This window comes from Benincasa hispida, chromosome 1 (assembly GCF_027475165.1).
Source record: "Benincasa hispida cultivar pf3 chromosome 1, pf3_genome.v1.1, whole genome shotgun sequence".
Lineage (NCBI taxonomy): Eukaryota > Viridiplantae > Streptophyta > Magnoliopsida > Cucurbitales > Cucurbitaceae > Benincasa > Benincasa hispida.
The window spans coordinates 65,881,315-65,905,491 of record NC_143478.1 but is presented as its reverse complement, the minus strand read 5'-3'; the positions used below and the strand labels follow the sequence as shown (position 1 = coordinate 65,905,491).

The following is a 24,177-nucleotide window of genomic DNA, read 5'->3' as shown; positions in this document are numbered from 1 at the left end:
AATGAGGCTTTTATAGACAATTTCCATTTTGGTTGATTTACATAATTTAATCATTTTCATTGGATTTGATTCTTTTGACATAATATTCATATGTTAATTTATATCTCAATTACAATGGCTAAAATTTAAAGAAACAAATCCAATAATCTTTTTTTAGAGAAGAAATAATTCAAACGATTTATTTAAATAACTTTAAAGATTTATTTAATAGTTTAATCAATAAAAAATAGAAATGTATACAAATGTAAATATATATAGATTTACACACAAATATAAAAATTTAATCCACGTTGAGTTGAGGCAACTTGCCATTATCGTAATTGGCACTTCCATCACTTGGAGGCAACTGGTTCCCATTTGAAATGCTATCAACTTGTTGTTGGGACATAATTGTATTCATACAAGGCTCTTCAATCTCATGCTATATCAAACACATTAACATAAATTTTATTTATTCATATAAAGATTATTCAACTTTAACCATAATAATACATACTCTATTTAAATTAATTCATAATATAACAGTAAACACAAAATCCAGACTAACATCCTAAATTGAAAATACCCTAAAACATATATAGATAAGTTGGCAGACCAAGGCTGGCGAAACTCATGTCCAATCATTAGCCACCTATGGCTTTAGGAGACCAGTCTAAGTGGATTAGTTGGGACAATGGGCAACCTAATTTTATTTCAGATGACCCATGAGAGTTTAAAGATAACTAAGAAGGCCTGAAGGGACCTAAAGGTAGCTCCAAAAAATTAATGAGAGAGCTTAGAAATAGTTCAAATGACCTATAAGAAAGCTTAGAAGTAATAAAAGGAACCCATGGAGAGTCTAGAGGGATTTCAAAGAAGCCTAAATCTCAAATGACCCATAATGAGCTTTGAGTAGTTATGAGGGAGCCTGGGTAGCTTAGAGGACCTACATGAGGGAGATAGTTTGAAAGAGCCATGGAGGACTAAAGAGTCACATGGAGGACCCATGCATGAAAGATTTAGAGTCACACGGTGGACCCATGGAAGACCTCTATATGATTCATGGAGTACTTCATAGGATCCATGAAGGATCTCATAGAACCTCAAAGTGATTAAATTTGGATCTATCCAAATTCTCAATGAAATCATTGAAGAGTCGATTGGGCAATGCACTTAAAGCATTAATCACAACTTCGCATAGTACTAGTGTAACCATCTAACAAATAATGGTCCAATGGTTTCAGAAATTTAAGAGGGACAATTATGAGCCCAAGCATGAGTTACACATTACTAGTTTATATAAAAAATCAAAGTCATTATTCAAAAGTTTACCTAAAATTCTTTACTATTTCTACTATCAAGTTACTCGCAAATCCAAGATTAACTTAACTTTTGAAATGTGTGTGGCTTGATATCACACCAGAATTCATTTTCCTTTGTCTTACAAGACATTTATGGCTATTTTCTTCTAATAATACAAATATATGGTTGACCCTTTTTCGGCATCAACATGAAGGTTCATAAATGGAAAAAGGTTGATAAATTTGAGGGATAAAACGAACCTTCAAAGTATGAAATGAAGTTTGTGGGATGAAGGAAGAGAGGAGCTGAGTTGTAGTGTAGTTGTGTTGCCAAGGAGAATAACCGTCATCGTTTGGGTTTCCAATGTCACACCCACCAATGTTAATGTTTGTTGCCTGTGACACTTGATCATAAACTGTGCTTGGATATTGACCACTGAAAACCCATATTAATATTAATTAGAACAAAATAGTTGTAATAAACAATAATAATTCTATTTAAGCTCTTTTATAATTTTATTTGCTTTATTTCTTAAATGTATAAAGATCATAAATATAATTAAATATACCTTTGAGGAATCGAGGATGACTCAGATGCAACACAAATTTGAGACGAGTTCTGGCCATTTTCGGGCAACCAATTAGCAACATCGGTTTCAAAGGACGTTGGTATTCCCTCGTGTGAATCCAAATATAGCTATTTACCCAAATAAAATAGCTATTTTACTATAAAAAAAAAAAAAATAGAGATAAGAACAATTGTAAATATAAATAGGTACCTGAATCCCATTGGGATGGTCATAAGGAGATAAGTGGCTACTTAATAGATCTTTCTGAAGGAAGAAAAATATTGTAAATTCAAAATTTTAATATATGAAAAATAAAATTGTATACCATATGAATTTAAAATGTAAAATTGTACCTTCCTTTGGGTGATCCTTGCCAAGGTGTCCAACAGGTTCTTCTCACAAGAATCTATTTCACCATTTGATGTGAATGAAAGAGGATCAGGTTCATATAACCTTTTGTATAAAAAGAGAAAATACAATTGTTAATTTAATTTAAATTTATGAAATTCAATTATTTATTACTCATTTTGCCAATGTTTTGTTCTTAATTTGTTGGTTTAACATGATAAGGGGTTGAGGTGTATGCAAACTTTATAAACAAAAATAAATACAAAAAAAAAGTAAAGTTTACGTGTATAACTTCTTCAAATATTGGATTAATAAAATTGATCCAATTTTCAAAGAAAAATCTTAATTGATTTATTTATGAAAGCTTAAAAATTTAATTGATAAAATTATAAGTTTCATGTAATGTTATTATGTTAGTGGAGATAGAGTAAATTGAGATAAGTTTATAGTTTAAATTAATATAGTTATTACTTCAGGATTTAAATTGAAATAAACCCTAATCGATATTTTCCCTCACAATAATAATGACCAAAACAAAATGCTATTATCTTTGAATAATTTTTTAAGGAGTACTTAAAAAGAAGAAGAAGAAGAAAAAAACCTTAATTGTTGCTCTGCATGTTGAAGCTCATGTCTCAATGTACCAACCTCTTGTTGAAGCTCCTATGGAATATGAAAGTCTTATTAATAGTACACATATCATCTATAGAAATAGAATTATATGTCAAAATTATTGTCAATTTTTACATTGAATTTCAATTTTCTTACTTGATATAAAATTTTCTTAAATATTCTTCTTTAAAAACGATTAATTAATTTCATCTTTTATAATATTAAGCTTCTTATGCTCTTAATTTAAGTAAATATTAAAAAATTTAAATGAGTGATGCCATGGCATTGTTTTTATTTTGAAATTACTTGATATTTTTATTTAATAAAAAATTGTTAATAAAATCAAAATTAAACACATCAACTAACAAAATCATAATATATAATTTAGGCATCGTTGGGTAACCATTTCGTTTTTTGTTTTGAGTCTTTAAAAATTAACCCTATTTTTCCCCAATTTCTTACCATGATTTGCTTTTAAGTGCAAGAGTTGAATACTTAACCAAATTCTAAAAACAAAAACAAGTTTTAAAACTATTTTTTTAGTTTTCAAAAGTGCCTTGGTTCTTGAAAATATTAGTAAAAAGTAGATAACAAAACATAAAATTTAGAATAGAAGAGAGTGTTTATAGACTTAATATACAAAACAAAACGATACCAATCAGAACCATACAAATCACAGTAGATAATGTGGTAGAAAATGAACTGATTAAAATAATTATTATATTAACAAATCATCATTTTCTCTAAAATATTATTTTTTACTATTTATATGGTGCAAACGGAATAATTCTTGAATTATATGATTACCTCAATATTGGAGTTGCTTGATGTAGGACTGTTTATGGACAAATACAAGTAAGAACAAGACCAAATAATAATAATAATAAGAAGAAGAAGAAGAATAATAATAATAATAATAATAATAATAATAAATAAAAAAAACTTGTTGAAATTAAATAGGGACGAGATTGTTTTATACTTGACAAGTTGAAGTGCGATCTCGTTCTCTGTCTTCAAATTATTTAGTGTCCCAAGTAAAAACTGCATAAAAAATTGTTAAATTCAAAATAATCATTAAATAATAGACTTATCAAGTTTAAATGTTATTTGGTACGTAACCTTTATCGTGTCGTCTAATGTCTATTTAAATTTTAAATTCATATTTTGAAGAACTATGAATTGAGATAATAATAGTTGTATTAAAAAAGAGCCAACCTGGACATAATTCAACGGGTACTCTCGATCAAGAAGTTGGAGGATTGAATCCTCCACCTCAATCTTTATTTTAAATCAATTGTACTGTGAAGAAGTAAATAGTTGAACAAAATAAAATTGTACAATCTATAATAGAGAATTTGATACATTACAATATTAGGATATATCGTATATACAATTTGTTTTATCACATTGTCATATCATCTAACATTTATGCAATAAACATGTCATATAATCATATAAGGGTAGAATCCAAAAATTTCAAATTGTACTTTCAAATTTTAGTTAACACTTTAATTTTCAGATGTTATTAGTCAAAGTTATAGCAATTTATTTTGGACTTAGATAAACATGGATAAATTTACCCACTTTACCTCACACACTAATTTTAACAATAAGCACAATAAAATCTCTAAATGATCACTAAATTTTACAAAATTAAATTTTGATCAAACAATATCTGAATCATATCTCTTTCAAAATTCACAAATTTTGATTAAAAACTTTTTAACTAAAATATCGCGTTTTTCTTTCCAGTTCCTATGAATTTCATGCATAAATATGTGAATATTATTTAACAACTCTCAAAGAAAATTTATTAAAGGAGAGAATTAATTTGTATGCAATTTAGATTTTGTTTCTATTTTTATATTTGATAATAGATTTTGAGAACAGCATTTACATGTTTTTTTTATTAATCTAAAATTTAAAATACTGAACAAGATTAAAAAAATTGATATATAAATATAATATTTGTGTATGTTATAAACTCGTTTTATTATTATTATTATTACTATTAGAGAATTTCACAGTTTCACAAACAAGAACAAATTTAACATAATATATTATCAATTATATAATATTATATAATTATATAATTTAGAAATCTTTAAACATAAATCACATCCATTATAAGTAATTAATAATAATAGAGAGTGAACTAAATATTTAGTTTGTAACTAAACTTTTAAAAAATGAGATTTATTTTCTAAAACCCAAACTCGATTTTTCAAGCAAGAAACAGAATCTAAATGGAACAGTATTATACAAAATGCTCATCCTGGTTTTGCTGTCATGTGGAACAGTTATTATTTTCAAGAAATAACAAAACGTGGCTAATGAAATTTCCTAGTCAATTTCAGAAATTGATGGTGAAGAAGAATAAAATCAAATTACTGACATTGATTTGAATCATCATCTTGCCCTGAACAGTAAACTATTGAGTATAAATTTCAATGAAAGTAGAAAATAGAGTCAAATATGCAAGCTCAAATGATTACATGAAGGTGGTGAAAATATAGGCTTGTATCTCGATTCAATTTCATCTATGAGATCCAAAATGCTAAAGGGTTAGTCAGTTCTCAAATTACGATATTGAAAAGGCTTTCCTTGATTACTTCAATGAGATTTATAGAGGTGCATCATAGTGCATTTGGATGGTTGAAAATTTAAATTGGATACCAATTACAGATAATCAAGTCCATGATCACATTCTTCCATTCTCTATAACTAAAATTCTTGGCTGGGTAGTAACAAGACGCTGAGGTATGATGGTTTCACGATTGAATTCAAAAGTATTGGAACATCTTCAAAGACGACATTATAAACCAAAATTTTGGCCAAAGGCAGCCTCAGCATTGAAAAGATCAAGACTACAAACATCACCCCATTGGATTTGGAGATATCTATCTTATTGAGAAGGATTGCTTAGGGAAGAATTTCATTGATTCTAAGTATTATGGTAACAATCGGGCCTCCATTCCATCTATTTACAATCAAAATAGTTCCAAATCTCCCCTGGTTTTACATTGCCAAGATCCAAAAAGTCTTGGAGTAATATCATTGCAGCCACTTTATGATGTATTTGGCTCAAAAGAAATATAAATCTGACCTCTTTTGTAATTATGATATATCTATTATAGTCTTCAATCAGATATTGTAAAAACTAATATTTGATTGAATAAATTCTTGTGTATAACTTGAGATTTACATAGGGAATTTATAGAAAAGACGATAACCTGATAACTCAATTATAGCCTAAATACATAAATTAAGACCTAAATATCTCAGCACCCTCCCTTAAACTCAAGGTGATAGAAACAACTTGAGTTTGTAAGTGGATAAATTGAAACAATTGGATGACAGAAACTAAAGAAGCAATTTTGAATCAAAACAAGATAGATCTGGGCGAGAAGCAGAAACCCATGAAGAACTGGAACACAGAGAACTTTTAGGCTGGAAACAAAGACCTTTATAAAGATCTAAAACAAAACCCACGAACTTCTAAGCTGAAAACAGAGATCTACAAATGCTAGATTTAAAAATGGAACAGAACATAGTTGAAACTCATTAACAAAAACAAACCAAAACTAGGCTTGACTGAACCAAACCAAAACTAGGCTTGTTAGAAGCAAAGCATCGAGTAAGTTTGGATTCTGTTTAGCGACAGATATGGGCGAGCATCCAGTGTCGAGCATCCAGTGTCGAGCATCGAGTGGGTGAGCATCGAGTAGGGGAGCATCGAGTGGGCAATCGAGGATTGAGTTCTGGACCGAATCGAGTTATTCATAGTGGGGATCATCGAGTGGATTTTGTTTTGCAACAGATCTGGGGGCATCGAGTGGGGAGATCTGAGATGCAAAAGAGAGGCTGAGCAATGACAGATTTGGGTATATGTGAAGTGAATCGGAGATGGATTAGTGCGTGGATCTACCTCCGTCGATCGCCGTCAACGGAGGCAAAGATGGAACAACAACGACGACTGAAGAATAGAAAACTTTAGAGATTGGGCTCTGATACCATGTGGAAACTGATATTTGACTGAATAAATTATTGTGTATAAATTGAGATTTACATAGGAAATTTATAGAAAGTTGAATAATCTAACTATAGCCAGATAACTCAATTATAACCTAAATACATAAATTAAGGCCTAAATATCTCAATAGATACATTTTTTCTAGCCTTCATGATTTCTCTTTTAGATTGAATTATTCTTTAGTTCTCTGTGTATTTATTGAATCTTATTTCCTTTTTGGATGAATGTATCATACTGGACTTTGGGTATGATGACATGAGGATGCTAAGGAGATGTGTTAGCCTATTTGACATGTCTTTGTGCAATCCTCACTTCTATTAAATTGTTGAAAAAAAATTATAATAATAAAAAGAAGTACGTCCCTCTTTATAGGGTTCATAGTGTGCCGTGTGTGTATCTATATATAAACTAAAAAAGAAAATTTCTAATTCTCAAAAAAATACTTTTTTTTGAGAAAAGACGAAAATGGAAACTCAAAATACAGTAAACAAATATATATTTTAACGTAAAAAGAAAAATAACGATCGAGTTCGAAACATAAAACATAAATACCTCTTTATTATGAACAACGCTGCAACCACATATTGGAAAAAAGAACAAAAAAAAAAACGAAATCCTTAGAAAAATCAACCAAGAAGAAACAATGAATTAAAAGAAAAATGAATATACCTTCCTCTATCATGATCAGGCAAATTTATGTAACGAGCAAGCACATCCTCAATTCTGAAAATGAAATAATAATAATAATAATAATAAAAATTAAAAAGAGAATTAAAGGAAATGAAAAAAATGAAAGGAAATACCTGCGGCGGCCGGAGAACTGGCTGAGGCGGCCGGAAGGGGAGAACATAATAAGAGCGATATCAATATCGCAAAGAACAGAGAGTTCATAAGCTTTTTTGATGAGTCCATTTCTTCGTTTGGAGAAAGTGACTTGTCGATTCGTAGTATTTTCAATTCTCTTGATTTGCAATTTAACTCTCCCCATCATGAATTAACCATTGGATTAATTTGTGAGTTAGAGTTAATTATGAATGAAGATCAAACCCTTAATTAATTAACCCTCTTCACCTTGAATAGTGGAACCGCTTCTTTTTCCTGCCAATTTCAAACCACACACTTTTTTCAAATTAATTTACTTTAACCTCTCATTTTTTTCGACAATTTCATTGGAATTACCTGAATTCTAGTTCATTTTCTTTCCTTTTTTTTTCCCTTGCTGCGGAGAAGAAGAAAGACATCGCGAGGGAGAAAGAAAAAAATCGCAAACGAGCAAAAAAAAAAAATCATGACAGATCTCGATTTTACCCATATATCGATAAAATATCATCATCCATAGATTTAACTTAAATTAATAATTAAATTATTTATATAGATAGATTATATTCTTTTAGGAAAAAAAAAATCCGTCCTAGTTTTTTATCTAGTTTCTGTTGGGTCAATTTTGAAAGATTACATTTATAACCTAAGGTTTGAGTATAATGTGGGATCAAACGAAAACTAAACATAAATAGCTAGGATACTTGGGAAAATATTTATTAGTTATTGGTAATTGTTAAAAATTGGTTTTTTATTTTTATTAAGGAAGAATATCATATATGTTGTACCATGTATAAAAAAGGGTATGAGAGGTCAATGTGAGCCTAACTTATTTGAATCTCTCCATCGTCTATTGTGATTTAAAAATATTTTTAAAAAATTATGAAGAGAGAATCTTTACATATATTTATTTTGCTATCAACTTTTAAGTATTAGCCATTAATACAGTTCAAAGAGGGGAGAATCTCTAATAGGTGTTTGGCTCATCAATATGAGTTAGGTTGAGTTGAACTACCAATTCAATGTTTGACCCACTAATTCGAAATGTTGATGGAGTTAAGTTATATTGGTTATTTTTACAACTCGACCCAAAACCCATTCTCCCTTCCAATGACTACACCTGTCAATTACTATCACTGCCTCACTTTGGCGACATACTTCGACGACCACGGCCTTGACAAAATTTTCAACAATGACCATCTCCAATGATGGTCACAAAACTCCGACAATCACCTCAGCGATCAACTTTGACCACCAACTTTGTCCATCATCTTCGTCAATTGACTCTAATTTAAGTGAAGACCACCTACAATTAGCAACTATAGGACTACCTCAGCCTGCTAACTCTAGATCAACTTCGATGACCACCAATTCTAGTGAACTCACATCTGACAAAAATTTCAACAAAGACCACTACCAATGATCAACATTCACAAGTATCACCTCAATGGACAACTCCAACAATCACCTCAGACAACCAACTCCATCAATCATCTCTCTATGTATTAGTTTCTAATTTTTTTCAAAAACTGATTTTTTTTCATGTTAATTTCATTTTTGATCATATGTCATAATATATGTTTTGGTTGAAACTATCGATGCAATATCGATATCAATATATATCTCAAATTTACACCTATTGTAAATCATGGATATCTATTGAAATTTAGAAATACAATGATCGAATATAAGCATTACATTCGTATTGTAACGGCCGAATGTTTTACTTTTCTAAATATAAAAAATAAAAGCAAAACCTGAGTGAAAAACAAGGTAGTTTTGAAAGATTTTTGGACTTAATCTCAAGATTCACCTGCCAATTGTTGCACCGTATTATTAGGAGGCAATATACCCAACAAAAGGGGATGAATTGTTGTTTAATTTTGAGGGAAATTGTATGTTTTGAAACAGATTTTAATTCTAAAAAACCAGTCAAAAGTACCATTGCCAATTGGAAGGTGTTAAAAAAAAAGGACTGAGCATAGTTGGTTAAATAGTACCGTGTCAAAAAGAAAAAAAAAAATCTAAAGAAACAAGAGTACTATGGTAGATATAAGACCATATCACTTTATTAGATCATAAAAACCAATTCGACAAAGCATCATGGGAGCTTATTGCGTATACAACCATAGAATCCATGAAAAAAGGTCATAACCATAGAAGAAATGATGTCGATTATCAAAGAACTAATTATACCAAGTCTACCAAGAAGCATCTAAGATAGAGGGGTGGAATTTAAACAACACTCACCGACCCATGTGAAAAACATAAACCTCTGTAAAAGAATTCGAAAAAGGGAGGAAAGAAAGCACTTTAAGTTAAACCATACAGCGACTATGAAGATCGATTTAGTGAACGTATTCCATTCAAAATTATCTGCAAATATAATCAATAATTAGGCAGAGTTATCACAATTTCTGTACTACCAAAAGGCCATTAGAGTGAACAAGTAGAAGAGATTTTTGTTGTTCATGTGAGTTGTTTTCGGAGGAGTAAGAACATGTTTTGATCCACCCTGAATTTGGCACAGTGAATTGGATCTCCCTTCAACAACATTTGGAGTCCACCAAAAGATGCATAAACCTCCCTGCGTATGCAACCATTGCAACCAAACATCAGAGCCGAGACATCTAATACATTTTATTAACTGAGTTGCAAACGCTTCATATGACCACATTAGTGGTAACTACTAATGCTAGAAAGAGTAAATGGGGATGTAGCCCCCTAAGAATTGGTTACTGAAGTCACGTGCCCCGTGCACGTATATCTTGTAGGGGAATCGCAAAAGCATGAGTAGGAGATCACCAGGCATGTTATATACAAAGTTGTGTGCAAGAAGAGGTTACCAACCCTCTCGGATTGGTCAGGGTACTTGTTTTGTTCTTAGGAGATTTGACAAGAAAATGGCAGATTTGAATTGTTGCAGAAAATTATGAGAATGTAAGTTGACTTACACTTTCAAGTCTGAACCTGAACCATCATCTGAAAGCTTGTATATTTTACCATGCATAATGTACTCAAATTTATCTGCGAGAGATTTCTTCCCTTCCTGCCAAAAATTAAGTTTAGTTGAAGGAAATTACTACTACTAAAAATTTCAATAATGTTCGCAACCTTGACAGCTAAAGTAAACCAGGTTTGTCAAAGTTTCTCTTGTTAGCATTGTGTTAAAAGTGTATCCTCTGCATTTCTCATGCTAACGAACATTTACATAAAAAAAGGACTCTTTGTTTCTATAAAAAATAAAGTTGTTCGTTTATCATCATTGTTTTGATTTTTACCATATGAAAAGTCTGTACAAAGTTACAAGCCTAAAAAATAAATAAATAGCATACATATTTTCTTCATAAGAAATCAATAAAATGAAAGGACAAAAGGGTATGGAAAACAAAAATCAACGGTCCAACATAAGTAATAATACAGCAGCGAAGAGACCAAAATAAAAGAAAATTACGACAGTTCTTTTCCAAAAGTTAAACAAGCATGCCTACAGAGAGGTATTGAAATGCAACTCACTTGACAGTTCAAAACCACCTCCCGTGACTTCTCTATATCTCTAAGAACTCCAATTTCTTTTGAGCCATAGAGGCAATGAGGTAGACTAAAACAAAGACCTCCTCCGAAAATATTGATTCTAGAAGACACTCAAAAAACCTGAAGGATTCTATTGAGATTGATAAGATACTCCAAGGGAAGTTGGAACACCAGGCAAGCATCTTCAATACTTAACCAATCTATGCCATGCATCACAAGTCTTAACTCACCTAATGGATACTTGCCCTGCAGTTCGGTGACCCTTTTTTCTAGTTTTCTTTACACTCCTAGGTAAAATCCTCCTCCAAATTTTCAGTCTCAGAGAAAGCTTGTGGAGTTATTATTGCTTTCTTTTGAAATTTTTATGATATATTTAACATTTCTACTTATAAAAAAATAGATATGAATGCAGGTACCAGCAGCAAAGTGTTTTCTCTGGTCTTTTAAACAATACAAACAGAAAACAAATGACTCGAGAGCTCCAGCAATGAGATTCAAGGAAACAATGGGAGGGATTACCTGACCCGTATAGCTAGTAACAAGAGCTCCATCATAGTTCAGCGTGGGAGATAATACCATCAGAATCTTCTCACCTTCATCAATTGGATATATCTCTGTGTTTACATCCAGCAGCATATACATGGAAAGCTTCTCACTCCGTGCTTCAATTCTAGAAACTAAAATAAAAATTTCATGCAGTAAATATACATTGTCTAAAATCATTCACACCAAAATCAAGACAATGCAGAAGTTTCAAGTCCACAAAGAAGACTCAGAAAGTTCAAAGACCAGAAACTTAGAACTAAAAGAATGAGAGAGCATTAAGAAGCTTGAGGAAAGTACCTTTATCATACTTTTTACCATCTGGGTTGACACACTTGACCATGAAAATATCATCAAATAGAAGCTCCGCCATGTTTATGGAGAATTTATTTCTCAAAATGCAAATCTGAGTGGGTAGGAAAGCAAATATATATATATATTAAATATGGGAAGAAAAGCCAGAGAAAGAAAGCACCAAGTACAATTTGAGCAGAATAAGCATGCAAAAGTATAGGGGTTGGAGAAACTATTTGAATTGGGAATTAAAAAAACTCACTTGGCAGAAATACGAATACAGTATAAACTTCATAAGAGCTAATTTAAAGTTCGAACCCCTAAATCAACCAATACAAGAACTTCAAGTCTGTTTAGGACCAGATTCTATTGAACAATGAAACTTAAAAAACAAGGCAATATTCAAAGAGACTAAAGAACACAGATGATCAAAGGCAATAAATCAAAAGGCAGAGCACAGTGGCAGTTCAAAAAGTCATAATTTGCCGCAGGGTTAATTAGACAAGTCCTAATTTGAGTTTTTCAAGTGAGAAGAGGACATAGATGAAGATTGATCGAATACCTAACAACAAGATAGAAGAAAATCAATGCAAACAACTAGGACGGAGGCGGCGCCGGAACGAGCAGAAGAAAGACGTCGGCGACACTGAGCTACTAAAACGAAGGAGGTGTTAGAACACGTGAGAGTGAGAAGAAGATGAAAGGGTTTAGGGTTTACTTGTTCCTGTGTTCTTTCTTTTACATATCCTTCAATCACACAAATCGCTTTTTAGTTTATGGAAATTAATCCAGGTGACACTAGTCTCACCTCTAATTTTTTAATCAGTCTAAAAATATTTAACATAGCGGTGAAATAGGTTTAATTTTAAAAAATCGTGCACTAAACATGAAATAGTTATCAAATTGAATTTAAAAATATTTTTTTAAAAAAATAAAAATTATGATAAATATCAATTTATACCGAGAACTCTAAGGGTTGATCAATTTAAACCTTAAATTATAGATGCATCAATTTAAATCAAACTAATAGTTGTATTAATTTAAACTTAAACTTTGGCTTAGTATCATTTAAACCTCAAACTGATATTGTATCAATTTAAATCTCAAACTTTCATAATTATATCAATTTAAACCTTAAATTTTCATAAGTGTATCCAAATAAAATGTAATGGAGGATTTAAATTGATTGTATGTTTGAGAGTAATTTTTAAATCATCAGAATCACTTTTGTCTTTTTTTAAAATTATTCCAAAATATGATTTTAATCACTAAAAAACTTAATTTAATATTAAAGTTTATATTTATAAATGCAATTTTTATATCATCGAAAATAGTTTTGAAGTATTAAAAACATGTTTCATAGTTATTTTAAAAATGATAAAAATAATTTTAGTTATTCGAGAATCACTCCCGAACATGTCCTCATTTATGAAACTTCAAAGTTTAAATTGATACATTTATAAAATTTCATAATTTAAATTAATTAATCATTAGTTCGGGTTTAAATCGAAATATTTATGAAAAATTATGATTTAAATAAATATAATTATTAATTTAAGATTTAAATTAGTACAACCCAAAATTGAAGATGTAAATTGATATTTCTCCAAAATTATTCTATAGTAACTTGTGATTTTGGCACTTTACTTATACCGAGGATGGTTTGGTGCAATCTACACCTAAATATTTTTCTTTTATTTTTTATATTATTTTGCTAGGTGGGTAGATTCATTTGGGAAAATTAAAAGGATATTGTCCTTTTAGAAACTATTTAGGAAAATATTGTTGTTTTCAAACTATTTGTAAAAATATTGTTGTTTTTTTTTTTTAAATAAGTCGAGGATTCAAAATTCGACCTAGATAGGTCGAATTTTGAACCCTCGACCTTCCTTTCACTTGTACGTCGAACTTTGAACCCTCAACCTTCCCCTTCCTAACATTATTATTGAGTCTGTTTAATTATCATTCCGGAGACCTTCCTCCATCAAAAGATCATATTTCTAAAGTTTCATAAGGTCCCCCTAGAATTCCTTCCAAAACTTGTTGAATAATTTTTACGGATTCTGTCAGATTTTGAGCGTGAGCGTGAGCATGAGTGAAATAGCAAGATTTTGATAGAGAGCGAGAATACCGTACAAATTTCCCTCTTTTTTTCCTTTTTAATTATTACACATTCCACCTTCTTCTTTCTAATCTTTTTTTAAAAATTTTCCATTTTATAAAAACAATTTCTAAAAATATTTTATTATTTTATTTAAACTCTAAAAAAATAATAACTCATAAAAATAAAAAAAATGTAAATTAAATATCTCATTTATATAAAAATGATTACAAAAATCAATGTGTCCCACAAGGCGGAAATCGTCGATTTCGAGCTGGTTATCGTCGTCGACTTCGAACTTGAGGTTGCTCAGGTTCTTCTTGATGTTGCTCTGGTACCTCTGCAGGCGCTTCATAATATAAATATTCATTATGCTCTCCACGACCCCGACCATGTCCATGCACGTATGAAGACGAAGGACCAGCCTCTGAGTCATAATGTCTTGAACCAAATGCTGGCATCATCTTCATCGGACTAACATAATTAGTTTGACTCTACGTCTGCATCATAGGGGGCAACTCTTCCACATTATGTGCAACCTCATCAAACTCACCCTCTTCCCGAACAGGTCCTCTACGTCTAGGAGCTGGTGGAGGAACAATAGGTATATCGTACATATAATGAATTTCCTCCATATAGCTTTGGTTGTCACTATATATAGCAAGAACCTGGTTTGGATCATTCGCAACCTCACGGAGTCTATTGTTGTTCGATCTCTGTGAATTATAAAACAATTAGACAATATTTAAAATAAATTTAAATTAAAAAAATAGATAATATTCATTCATTTACCAGATGACCCACAGCTGCTCCCGGACGAGTGACGTAGTGCCTTGTGATATTATTATACCAATGAATATATTATGGAGTGACATCTGTGTCAAACTGTTCAAGAGAAACCCCCACTGCAATAAACCTTGCACGATAGTGCCATCGCACTACCAAATGTGCAACTTTTTCGGACCAATCTCCAGTCCTTAGGTCAATATCATGCAGTACTGATTCAGTATTACAAGGCGATGGGACATCCTGCTGAAACCGAATTATCTCATCACCCTGTCAGGAAGATGTCACTCACAAATATGAAAACATATGAGAGGACTCATCGTCCGCCATATGTTTTGACCATTTGTACAAAAATTAGGCAAAGTATACACAATAATTTTGTACGGCTCCCAAATAACCTGAAACACAAAATATTATATTAGAGAATATTAAAGACAAATACAATAAAAATGTGAATAAAATAATCAATTAGGTTTAGTGTAATGTACCTGTTCAGGTTGAAGCAGATCAAACATGTATCTATACTGGTTGACTATATGTGTGGCTGTCCTAGTCACACAAATTTTGTCTCTCCACCTAAATTTTTAAATTGATAATTTAAAATTTAAATTAACTAAATCAGTGATATAAAAATTAAATTGAATTAAAACAACATACCGAGAACCGTAGGCTCGTCCAACTAACTGAGCGTCATTAACATGATGTAGCTGTGGATTCATTGTTGGAAATCGCTCCCAAGCCCATAGTTGTAAAAGTATGAGAGGCCCAGCTATCTCTCGAACCTCAGGTCTTGTTGCTTTTCATAGTTGTCTATATAACCATGCCAAGCATGCTCCACCCCACGAATACCGCCCCGCATCATGGAGGTTAGCTAACAGTGGCAGGAACATCAAGTGAACAAAATGACTTGATTTATCTGAAAACAGACTTCCACCCATCATTTGTAGTATATACGCTCACGCATATCTTATGACAGTTTCCTTGTCTGCATCATCTGTGAGCTCACGAAATTGTGTTCCTAACCATATTAAACTTAACCTCGATCCTTTAATCTTGTCGGCAGGTGGGGTCGTACCGAGGTACAGTTGACAAACTTCTAACTAGTCATCGTACATCACTCTGGTGACCGGCTCACCGTCAACAGGTAACCCCAACAACACTTCTATGTCTTGTAGAGTGATAGTGCACTCTCCAACAGACATATGGAATGTATGCGTCTCGGGCCTCCATCTCTCGACCAAGGCTATGATCAGATGCCAGTCCAACTGAATAAATCCTGCCTCTCGATGTCTACAAGATATTTCTCTAGTAGTACGATCTCACCATATAACATATGATCGATGAATGGACTAGTCGTAACAAAACATCGGGATCAACAGGTCCTGGGTTTATCTTGACGCTCCAATGCATCCCTTATTTTTGCTCTTCTTTTCTCGAAATAGTTCACGCATTTGAAGAATGTTATCTGAGCAAGAGCATTTATAAGCAACATTCGAGCTCCTTTGAGGACTCCATTTATGCACTCTGATAGATTTTTCGTCATCCACCCATATCTGAATCCTCCATCATGTGCTTGAGTCCATTGCTCTAAACTAATGTTGTCAAAAAAAACTTAGACAGCTCCGATTTATTCCTTTGATATCTTCAATTGCTTTGTTGAACTTTTGAATTTGAAACTGACACCCGACACGATAAACATAATTTTTCAATGAATTAAATTTATACTTTTTATTGAAGTTATTGACGATATGTCGTAAGCAGAAACGATGGTGACATTTCGATCCCGTCCAACCATTTGCTGAGTTGTTCACTGCTGCAATTATACCAACATGTCGATCTGAAATTAAACACACCTCTTCGTGTGTTACAATTTCTCTCAGGTGTTTCATACTTAGTGATATCAAACAAGCCATCATACTGAGCGGTACTATTCATGTTACAAGTGGCAAGCATTCGGCATTCCATGCTCGCATTTTATGGCTGTTTGCTCACATTTTAACATGAACTACGAAGATTTTATTGAGGACTACTACAAATTGTCAACGTATGTTGAATGTTACTCTCCTCAATTTCAACCTGTACCACATGAAGATTACTGGATCACGCACCCTAATATGCCTGTCTTACATCCTGATCCATCGTTGTTGAAAAGACCTTGTAGACCGAAAAGTTTACGTTAACATAACGAGATGGATTGGACAGAACCAGCCACTCGACAACGATGTGGATTTTGTAACCAGTTAGGACATAATCGAAGGAAGTGTCCTTCATTACTAAGACGGGCTCCAGATAGTTAGGGATTGAATAATAAATAATTTTTTTATAATATATTCATTTTATTGTATATTCAATTTTTTTATTATAATTTTTTGTATATTCAATTTTTTTATAATAATCTACTGTATATTCAATTTTTTTTTTTTTTTGTAATCAATAAAGTTTTACATTATAATAATCTAATATATTCAATTTATAGTATAATAATCTAATATAATCAATTTATTCAATTTATTGTCTAATGATTATTCAATTATAGTATAATAATCTAATATATTCAATTTGTTGTCTAATGATTATTCAATTATAGTATAATAATCTAATATATTCAATTTATTGTCTAATGATTATTCAATTATAGTATAATAATCTAATACATTCAATTATAGTCTAATGATTATTCAATTATAGTATAATTATTAGCTATTTTTTCTCTTTTTTTATATATATTTCTATGGAAAGTTCAAATAAAGTGAAGACTCTCGCTCTCTCAATCTCGCTCTCTCCTAAGATCTTGCTCTCTTACACTCTCGCTCTCTCCTAAGATCTCGCTCTCTCACTCTCACTCTCACTCTCGCTCTCTTCTAAGATCTCGCTCTCTCTCAATATCTGCTCTCTTTGTTATTGTTGTTATTTTTCCATTAATGATTACTAGCTTTCATTTCTTCTGAAACAATCACAAACACTTTTTTTATTATGGATCTACACCAGAAACTCAATGCGTAATCTTAGCATTCAATGTGTATTCCTGAATAATCTCATTTTTCAATTATTCAACCATTTCATTTTACCAAGTTCAATGTTAGTCAGATTAGTCAATATAAACTAAATCTCGCTCTCTCCAACATTCTCGCTTTGAATCTCACTCTCTCCTAAAATCTCGCTTTGAATCTCGCTCTCTCTTAAAATCTCGTTCAACATCTCGCTCTCTCTTACTATCTCGCTTTGAATCTCGCTCTCTCCTTAATCTGCTTCAGCCCACTTATCTCCTTAATCGCTTTGAAGTTTTGACATGTGTGTAACCTTCGACAACCTAATATACAAAATTTTGTTCGTAGACAAAGCTAATTCGGAATTGTCTTTCATTCCAAGGCATAACTTGTATCCATGCGCTTCATATTCGCCTGGAGTTCGCTCCCAGAAATATAGCCATCCCCACCCCCTCACGTCAATCCCACAAGCCTCCGTCTAATTCGAAATGATAACAAAATGCATAGGTTGTTAGAAGCAGCTCGAGTACACAGATACATATAGTATACCATCTCATTACTTTATTTCCTCTATGAGGGAAAAAGAAAAGTAATAAACCTGCAATCTCGAGGGTGGATGTGTGTCGAAACTTCAACCTTCGACAACCTAAGCGAGATTCGCGAGATTTCCCTTGTCGAGGGTTGAAGTTTCGGCCTATGTATTGTTTCCAAGTTTTTCTTTGTTCGTCGAGTTCTCAACGTTCGACCTCCACATTAGTCGAGTTCTCAACGTTCGACCTCTAGCCTCGAACTCCCAAAACAACAATATTTCTCTAATAAGTTTCAAAACAACAATATTTCTCTAATAAGTTTTGAAAACAACAATATTAATATTAAAGGTCCAGATTCATTTTATGCCTTAAAAAGAAATTAGACCGTCAGTCATGTGTACCTATTTTGTTTTTATGTTTATTCTTTTAAAAAAGAAACACATTCGATTTAAAATTACCTCAAAGTTACATAGGAAATAATAACAACATCCGTTGATACAATTACTAATTATAAAATATAAGTGCTACGATATAACTTTTACCAACTATAATTCAACTAACATTATTGTATTTCTCACCTTTTAAAAAAATAAATCAAATTATTAGAGGTGCAATAGTTGATATTGTTTATTTAACATGGTTCAATTTCTGTACAATTTGCACTCACTACAAGAAAAAAAGAATCTCCCAACACCAAAAATGGGACTCGAGAGAGAGGGTCCCTCCCGACAGTGTACAATAAGCATTGGGAGTTATGTCTAACTCCCACGCTATGTAGGTACCATCGGGATTTTGTTTTGAAATGCACATCTAAGGGTATTTTCTCCGGACGGCTTATTTTATTCGTCGAGAGTTGGTGTTAATTCCCGACGAGTTAGTGTACCTATTGAGAGATAGTCTCCATTTTCTTCAACCCAATCTAAGGTTCATTTTTCCCTTGAAACTTATTTTGCAGATCTACCGCCACCATCGCCTCTCTGTGGTCCCTACTCTGTTTTGTTGCTCTATCCTCTCTTTTTTCTCCCCGCTCTGTTGTGAGGGATGAGTGGAGCTTAGTTAAAGTTGTTTTGTTTTTGTGGTTGGTTGAAGTTTATGAAGTTTGAATGTTCTGAAGGGTGGGTTGAGCTTTAGTTAAACTTGTTTTGGAGCTCTAAATGGAATTTTTATGTGTTTGGTTATAGTTTATGAAGTGTGAATGTTGTGTTTGATTGAAGTTTATGAAGTTTGAATGTTATAATAATGCGCTCAATGTGATTGTAGGTAAACTGCTTTTTGGAGATGGCGTTTGGAGTTGTTGGAAATGTCATCACATTTTCTTCTATGTATTTCATGAGGCATTTTTTGTTTTTTTTTTTTTTTTGTAGACCATCTTGCAAATTTCTCTCTCTTTTCTATGACAAAGAATACTATGTACAACTTTGTTTGTTTGTTTCGTTCTTTTTATGAAAATGTTTGATTTGATTAATAATGTTCTGAATTTTAGGTTATTGAGATCAAGATTTTAAAAAATACAAAACAAAATAAAATAGGACAGTAAACTATCTCCCGACAATTGCGTCGGGAATTCTCCTATCTCCTGACGGGTGGTTTGTCGCTGGGAGTATCATTTCAACAATTGAATCTTTGAAATCAGCTCCCAACGACTGTGAATATCGTTGGAAGGTAGATAAACTCCTGCCGGTTGTTGATACGCCATCAGGAGTTATGAACTCCCGATGGCATATACTAATCATTAGAAGTTTACCAGAAATTTCAACAGTTTGTTCTAGTCGTCGGGAGATGTTCTCTCGATGAGTATTCTCTAACCAATCTCCCAACGATGTTTACTTCATCGAGAGTTGTTCTCCCAACATGTTTTTGACCATTTCCTGGCAAATTTAAGCGTTGGAAAAGTAGCGTTTTCTTATAGTGAATAGTTGTTATACTTTATGAGATTTTTGGAAGTTGTCTTACTTTTGGCTACTATTAAACACAAAATTTAATTTTTATGTTAATAGAATCGTTCGTTCTTAAAGATGTCTAATTGTTGGGAATGCGACCAAAGTCCCACATTGGTTAGATAAGAGGAGGATCATGGGTATATAAGTGAGAATGACTATCTCCATTGGTATGAGGCCTTTAGTAGTGAAACCAAAAACAAAGCCATGAGGGTTTATGCCTAAAGTGGATAATATCATACCGTTGTGGAGATAGTTTTAGGGAATTTTTTTTGTTGGAATTAATTTGACAGGTGGCTTCGATGTCTACACGGTTCGAAGTTGTTAAATTTGATGGGAAAGGTGATTTCAGGTTATGGAGGAAAAAGATTAAAATGAAGAACCTAGATGAATTTCAGAAGATTATAGTTGATCTCAATAACATCGGTGAGAAGATGTCAGATGAAAATCAAGTAGTTATTCTTCTGAATTCAAAGAACGGAAAAGGAAAAAAGTCGAGCGAGAAATCTCGAGATTAAAAAGGAACGCAAGGATGGAGAGTTACTCATGGCCAGAGGCAGAAATGAGAAAATATCCAGGTCGAAATCAAAGGGGAAAAGCAAAAATGTTTCCTATGTCATAAAAAGGACACTTTAGAAAAAATTGCCCTTTGAATAAGAGCAAGGAAGCATCAAGTAGCAAGCAGGCAAGGGATTCTAGTGCAGCAAATATTAATGATGGGTATGATTCAGCAGGGACATTCAGAATGCTTGGATCATGGATTCAGGGTGCACATTTCACATGATTCCTAATCGGGATTTCTTGATTGACTTTCAAGAAAATGATGGGGGATCAGTTTTTCTTGGTGATAATGCTACTTATAATGTAAAAGGAATTGGGTCAGTTCGAATTGCAACACATGATGGTATGATCAGAATTCTTACAAATGTAAGGTATGTTCCAGAACTCAAACGAAATCTAATTTCTTTGAGCGAATTAAATAGAGCAGATTATTCTTATAAATCTGATAATGGAGCTCTGAAGGTTTTCAAGGGCTCTTTAGTTAAGCTGAAGGGGACCTTGAGGAATGGTCTTTATGTGTTGGAGGGTACTGCAGTTTCAGGTAGTGCTGTTGTTGCATTTGGGAAAGAAACAGATAAGTCTATGTTATGGCATAACAGATTAGCTCATGTGAGTGAAAGAGGTCTTCAAGCTCTTTCAGAACAAGGCTTGCTTGGAGGAGTTAAAGACATTGAACTCCCATTTTGTGAACATTGCATAATGGGAAAGTCTACCAGAGTGAAGTTTGGGAAAGGGAAGCATTCTACCAAAGGAATTTTGGATTATGTTCATTCAGATTTGTGGGGTCCTACAAAGGTACCTTCTATGGGAGGTTCGAGATACTTTATGTCAATCATTGATGACTTTTCAAGAAAGGTGTGGATGTATCCAATGAAACAGAAGGATGAAGCTTTTGGGAAATTTCTTGAATGGAAAAAGCAGGTTGAGAACCAGACAGGCAGAAAGGTAAAGTATCTGAGGACAGACAATGGTTTAGAATTTGTGAATCACAAATTTGATAAATTTTGCAAATCTGAGAGAATTACGAGGCATTTCACAGTTACGTACACTCCACAGCAGAATGGTTTAGCTGAGAGGTTCAACAGAACAATTATGGAGCGTACAAGATGTCTCTTGACAAATGCTTTATTACCCTTGAAGTTTTGGGGGGAAGTTGCCCAAACAGCCTGTTATCTTATGAATAGGAGACCGTCTTCCGCTTTAGGCCTAAAGACTCCTCAGGAGATATGGATAGGAAAAACTCCAAGCTTGGATCATCTCAGAGTGTTTGGATGTTCAGCTTATGCTCATGTTAAGGAAGGGAAGCTAAATAAGAGGGCACTGAAATGTATGTTTATTAGCTATCCTCAGGGTAGTAAAGGATATAAACTTTGGTGCTTGGAAGAGGGTAGAAATAAATGCATTATCAGCAGAGATGTGACCTTTAATGAAACAGAGATGCCATTTCATGTCAAAGAGCAGCAAAAACAGTAGACAGTTGATCAGGTTGAGGCAGAGGTTAGAATTGATTCTAGAGCACGACCATCAGTTAGTTCAAGTGATTCTAGTGATCAGTCATCTAGTTCTGATGGTAGATAACCTCAAATGCAAAGGACTTTGATTGATGAGGGAGCTTTTGGTGACGAAAGCTCAAGTAGCAGTGACCTACAGAACTATCAGCTTACACGTGACAAGCCTCAGCAGGTGAGGCAAGTTCCTACAAGGTATGGTTATACTGATTTAATTGTTTATGCTCTTACTTGTGCAACTGACAGTATTGAAGTAGAGCCTCTTACTTTTGAAGAGGCTATTGTATTTGATTCGAAGGAACAATGGAAGGATGCTATGGAAGCAGAGTTGTTCTCGTTGTAGAAGAATCAGACATGGTCACTGGTTCCAAAGCCTCCTAATCAGAAACTCATTCAGTTAAAGTGGATTTATAAAATCAAGCCAAGTACAGGAGGTGACAACAAGTCCAGGTATAAGGCTAGACTGGTAGCCAAGGGCTACACTCAAAAGAAGGGAGTTGGCTTTCATGAGATTTTCTCTCTGGTGGTGAGGCATTTTTCCATTCAATTAATTTTATCTATTGCTATTCACTTTGATATGTTTGTTGAATAGATAGATGTCACCACAGCTTTGCTTCATGGTGAATTGGAGGAAGTGATCTACATGGCTCAACCTAAGGGCTATGAGGTGAAAGGAAAGGAAGACATGGTTTGTCGTCTTCACAGGTCCATCTATGGATTGAAGTAATCGCCGAAACAGTGGTATATCAGGTTTGACACCTTTATTCTAAAGCAGGGGTTTCACAGGAGCTCATATGATGCCTATGTGTACTATAAACTATCTCAGAAAGGTACATATACTTATCTACTTCTGTATGTAGATGATATGATTCTGGTGTTTAAGAATTATTCTGAAATTTGTGATCTCAAGAAACGATTGAGTAGTGAATTTGAGATGAAAGATTTAGCTGAACTGAAAAGGATCCTAGGCATGGATGTGAAAAGAGATAAGGAGAAAGGTTTGTTAACCATTTCGTAGGAGAGCTATGTGCATAAACTACTTGAGAAGTATAATATGTCTAGTTGTAAAGCAGTTTCGACACCCTTAGCATCTCATTTTAGGCTTTCTTCGTCTCAGTGTCCTGTTACTGAACAAGAAAGGTTAGAGATGGTTAATATTCCCTATTGTAATGTTGTTGGAAGTATTATGTATTTGATGATTTGTACTAGGCCTGACTTGGGATACGCTATGAGTATGATAAGTAGGTTTATGTCAAATCTTGGGAAAGAGCATTGGAATGCAGTTAAATGGGTGCTTCGATATTTGAAAGGTAGTGCCAGTGTATCATTGTATTTTAGCAGGGATTGTGATCAATCAGCACTGTTGGAAGGCTTCACAGATGCAGATTATGCTGTAGACCTTGACAAAAGAAGGTCTCTATCAGGTCACATTTTTCGTTTGTTTGGTAATGTGGTCAGTTGGAAGGTTGCTCTACAGTCAGTTCTTGCCTTGTCTACTACTGAGTCAGAGTATATTTCAGTGGGTGAAGCTGTGAAAGAGGCAGTGTGGTTGAAAAGGATAGTTGGTGAGTTGTTGTCACAGGAGTTCATTCCTATCATCCGTTGTGATAGCCAGAGTGCTATTCATCTTGTGAAGAATCCATCTCATCACAAATGGTCTAAACATATCGATGTCAAATTTCATTTTATCAGATAAGTTGTGGCCCAGAAAGATGTTGAACTGGTCAAGGTTCAT

The 24,177-nt window shown here is 33.1% G+C and overlaps 2 protein-coding genes across 2 annotated transcripts; both read right to left on the bottom strand.

Moving 5' to 3' along the window:
- Positions 1-177: 177 nt before the first annotated feature.
- On the bottom strand, positions 178-7,940 carry LOC120074340 (agamous-like MADS-box protein AGL104). Its single transcript, XM_039027436.2, has 11 exons — positions 7,646-7,940; positions 7,512-7,565; positions 7,395-7,413; positions 3,789-3,850; positions 3,617-3,644; positions 2,799-2,860; positions 2,203-2,302; positions 2,060-2,113; positions 1,850-1,977; positions 1,542-1,716; positions 178-421 (listed from the first exon to the last, which is right to left on the bottom strand). The coding sequence occupies exons 1-11, from the start codon at positions 7,831-7,833 to the stop codon at positions 281-283; spliced, it is 1,011 nt and encodes a 336-aa protein (XP_038883364.2). The 5' UTR covers positions 7,834-7,940; the 3' UTR covers positions 178-280.
- Positions 7,941-10,008: 2,068 nt separating this feature from the next.
- Positions 10,009-12,822, bottom strand: LOC120088214 (DNA-directed RNA polymerases II, IV and V subunit 8B-like). Its single transcript, XM_039045358.2, has 5 exons — positions 12,595-12,822; positions 12,039-12,144; positions 11,715-11,872; positions 10,616-10,710; positions 10,009-10,248 (listed from the first exon to the last, which is right to left on the bottom strand). Exons 2-5 carry the CDS (start codon positions 12,109-12,111, stop codon positions 10,131-10,133), a joined length of 444 nt encoding a protein of 147 aa, XP_038901286.2. The 5' UTR covers positions 12,112-12,144; positions 12,595-12,822; the 3' UTR covers positions 10,009-10,130.
- Between the last annotated feature and the right edge of the window lie 11,355 nt (positions 12,823-24,177).

What these genes read in the sequence shown, in the direction of transcription:
- LOC120074340 (XM_039027436.2), bottom strand. Translation starts at nt 7,833, where the DNA reads ATGATGGGGAGAGTTAAATTGCAAATCAAGAGAATTGAAAATACTACG. An exon ending in ATCGCACTTCAACTTGTCAA is followed by an intron (nt 3,645 to 3,788) that starts GTATAAAACAAT and finishes GTCCATAAACAG; the next exon opens with TCCTACATCAAGCAACTCCA. An exon ending in CAAGCAACTCCAATATTGAG is followed by an intron (nt 2,861 to 3,616) that starts GTAATCATATAA and finishes CATATTCCATAG; the next exon opens with GAGCTTCAACAAGAGGTTGG.
- LOC120088214 (XM_039045358.2), bottom strand. Translation starts at nt 12,111, where the DNA reads ATGGCGGAGCTTCTATTTGATGATATTTTCATGGTCAAGTGTGTCAAC. An exon ending in TGGTAAAAAGTATGATAAAG is followed by an intron (nt 11,873 to 12,038) that starts GTACTTTCCTCA and finishes TTTTTATTTTAG; the next exon opens with TTTCTAGAATTGAAGCACGG. An exon ending in TCAGGTTCAGACTTGAAAGT is followed by an intron (nt 10,249 to 10,615) that starts GTAAGTCAACTT and finishes TTGCATACGCAG; the next exon opens with GGAGGTTTATGCATCTTTTG.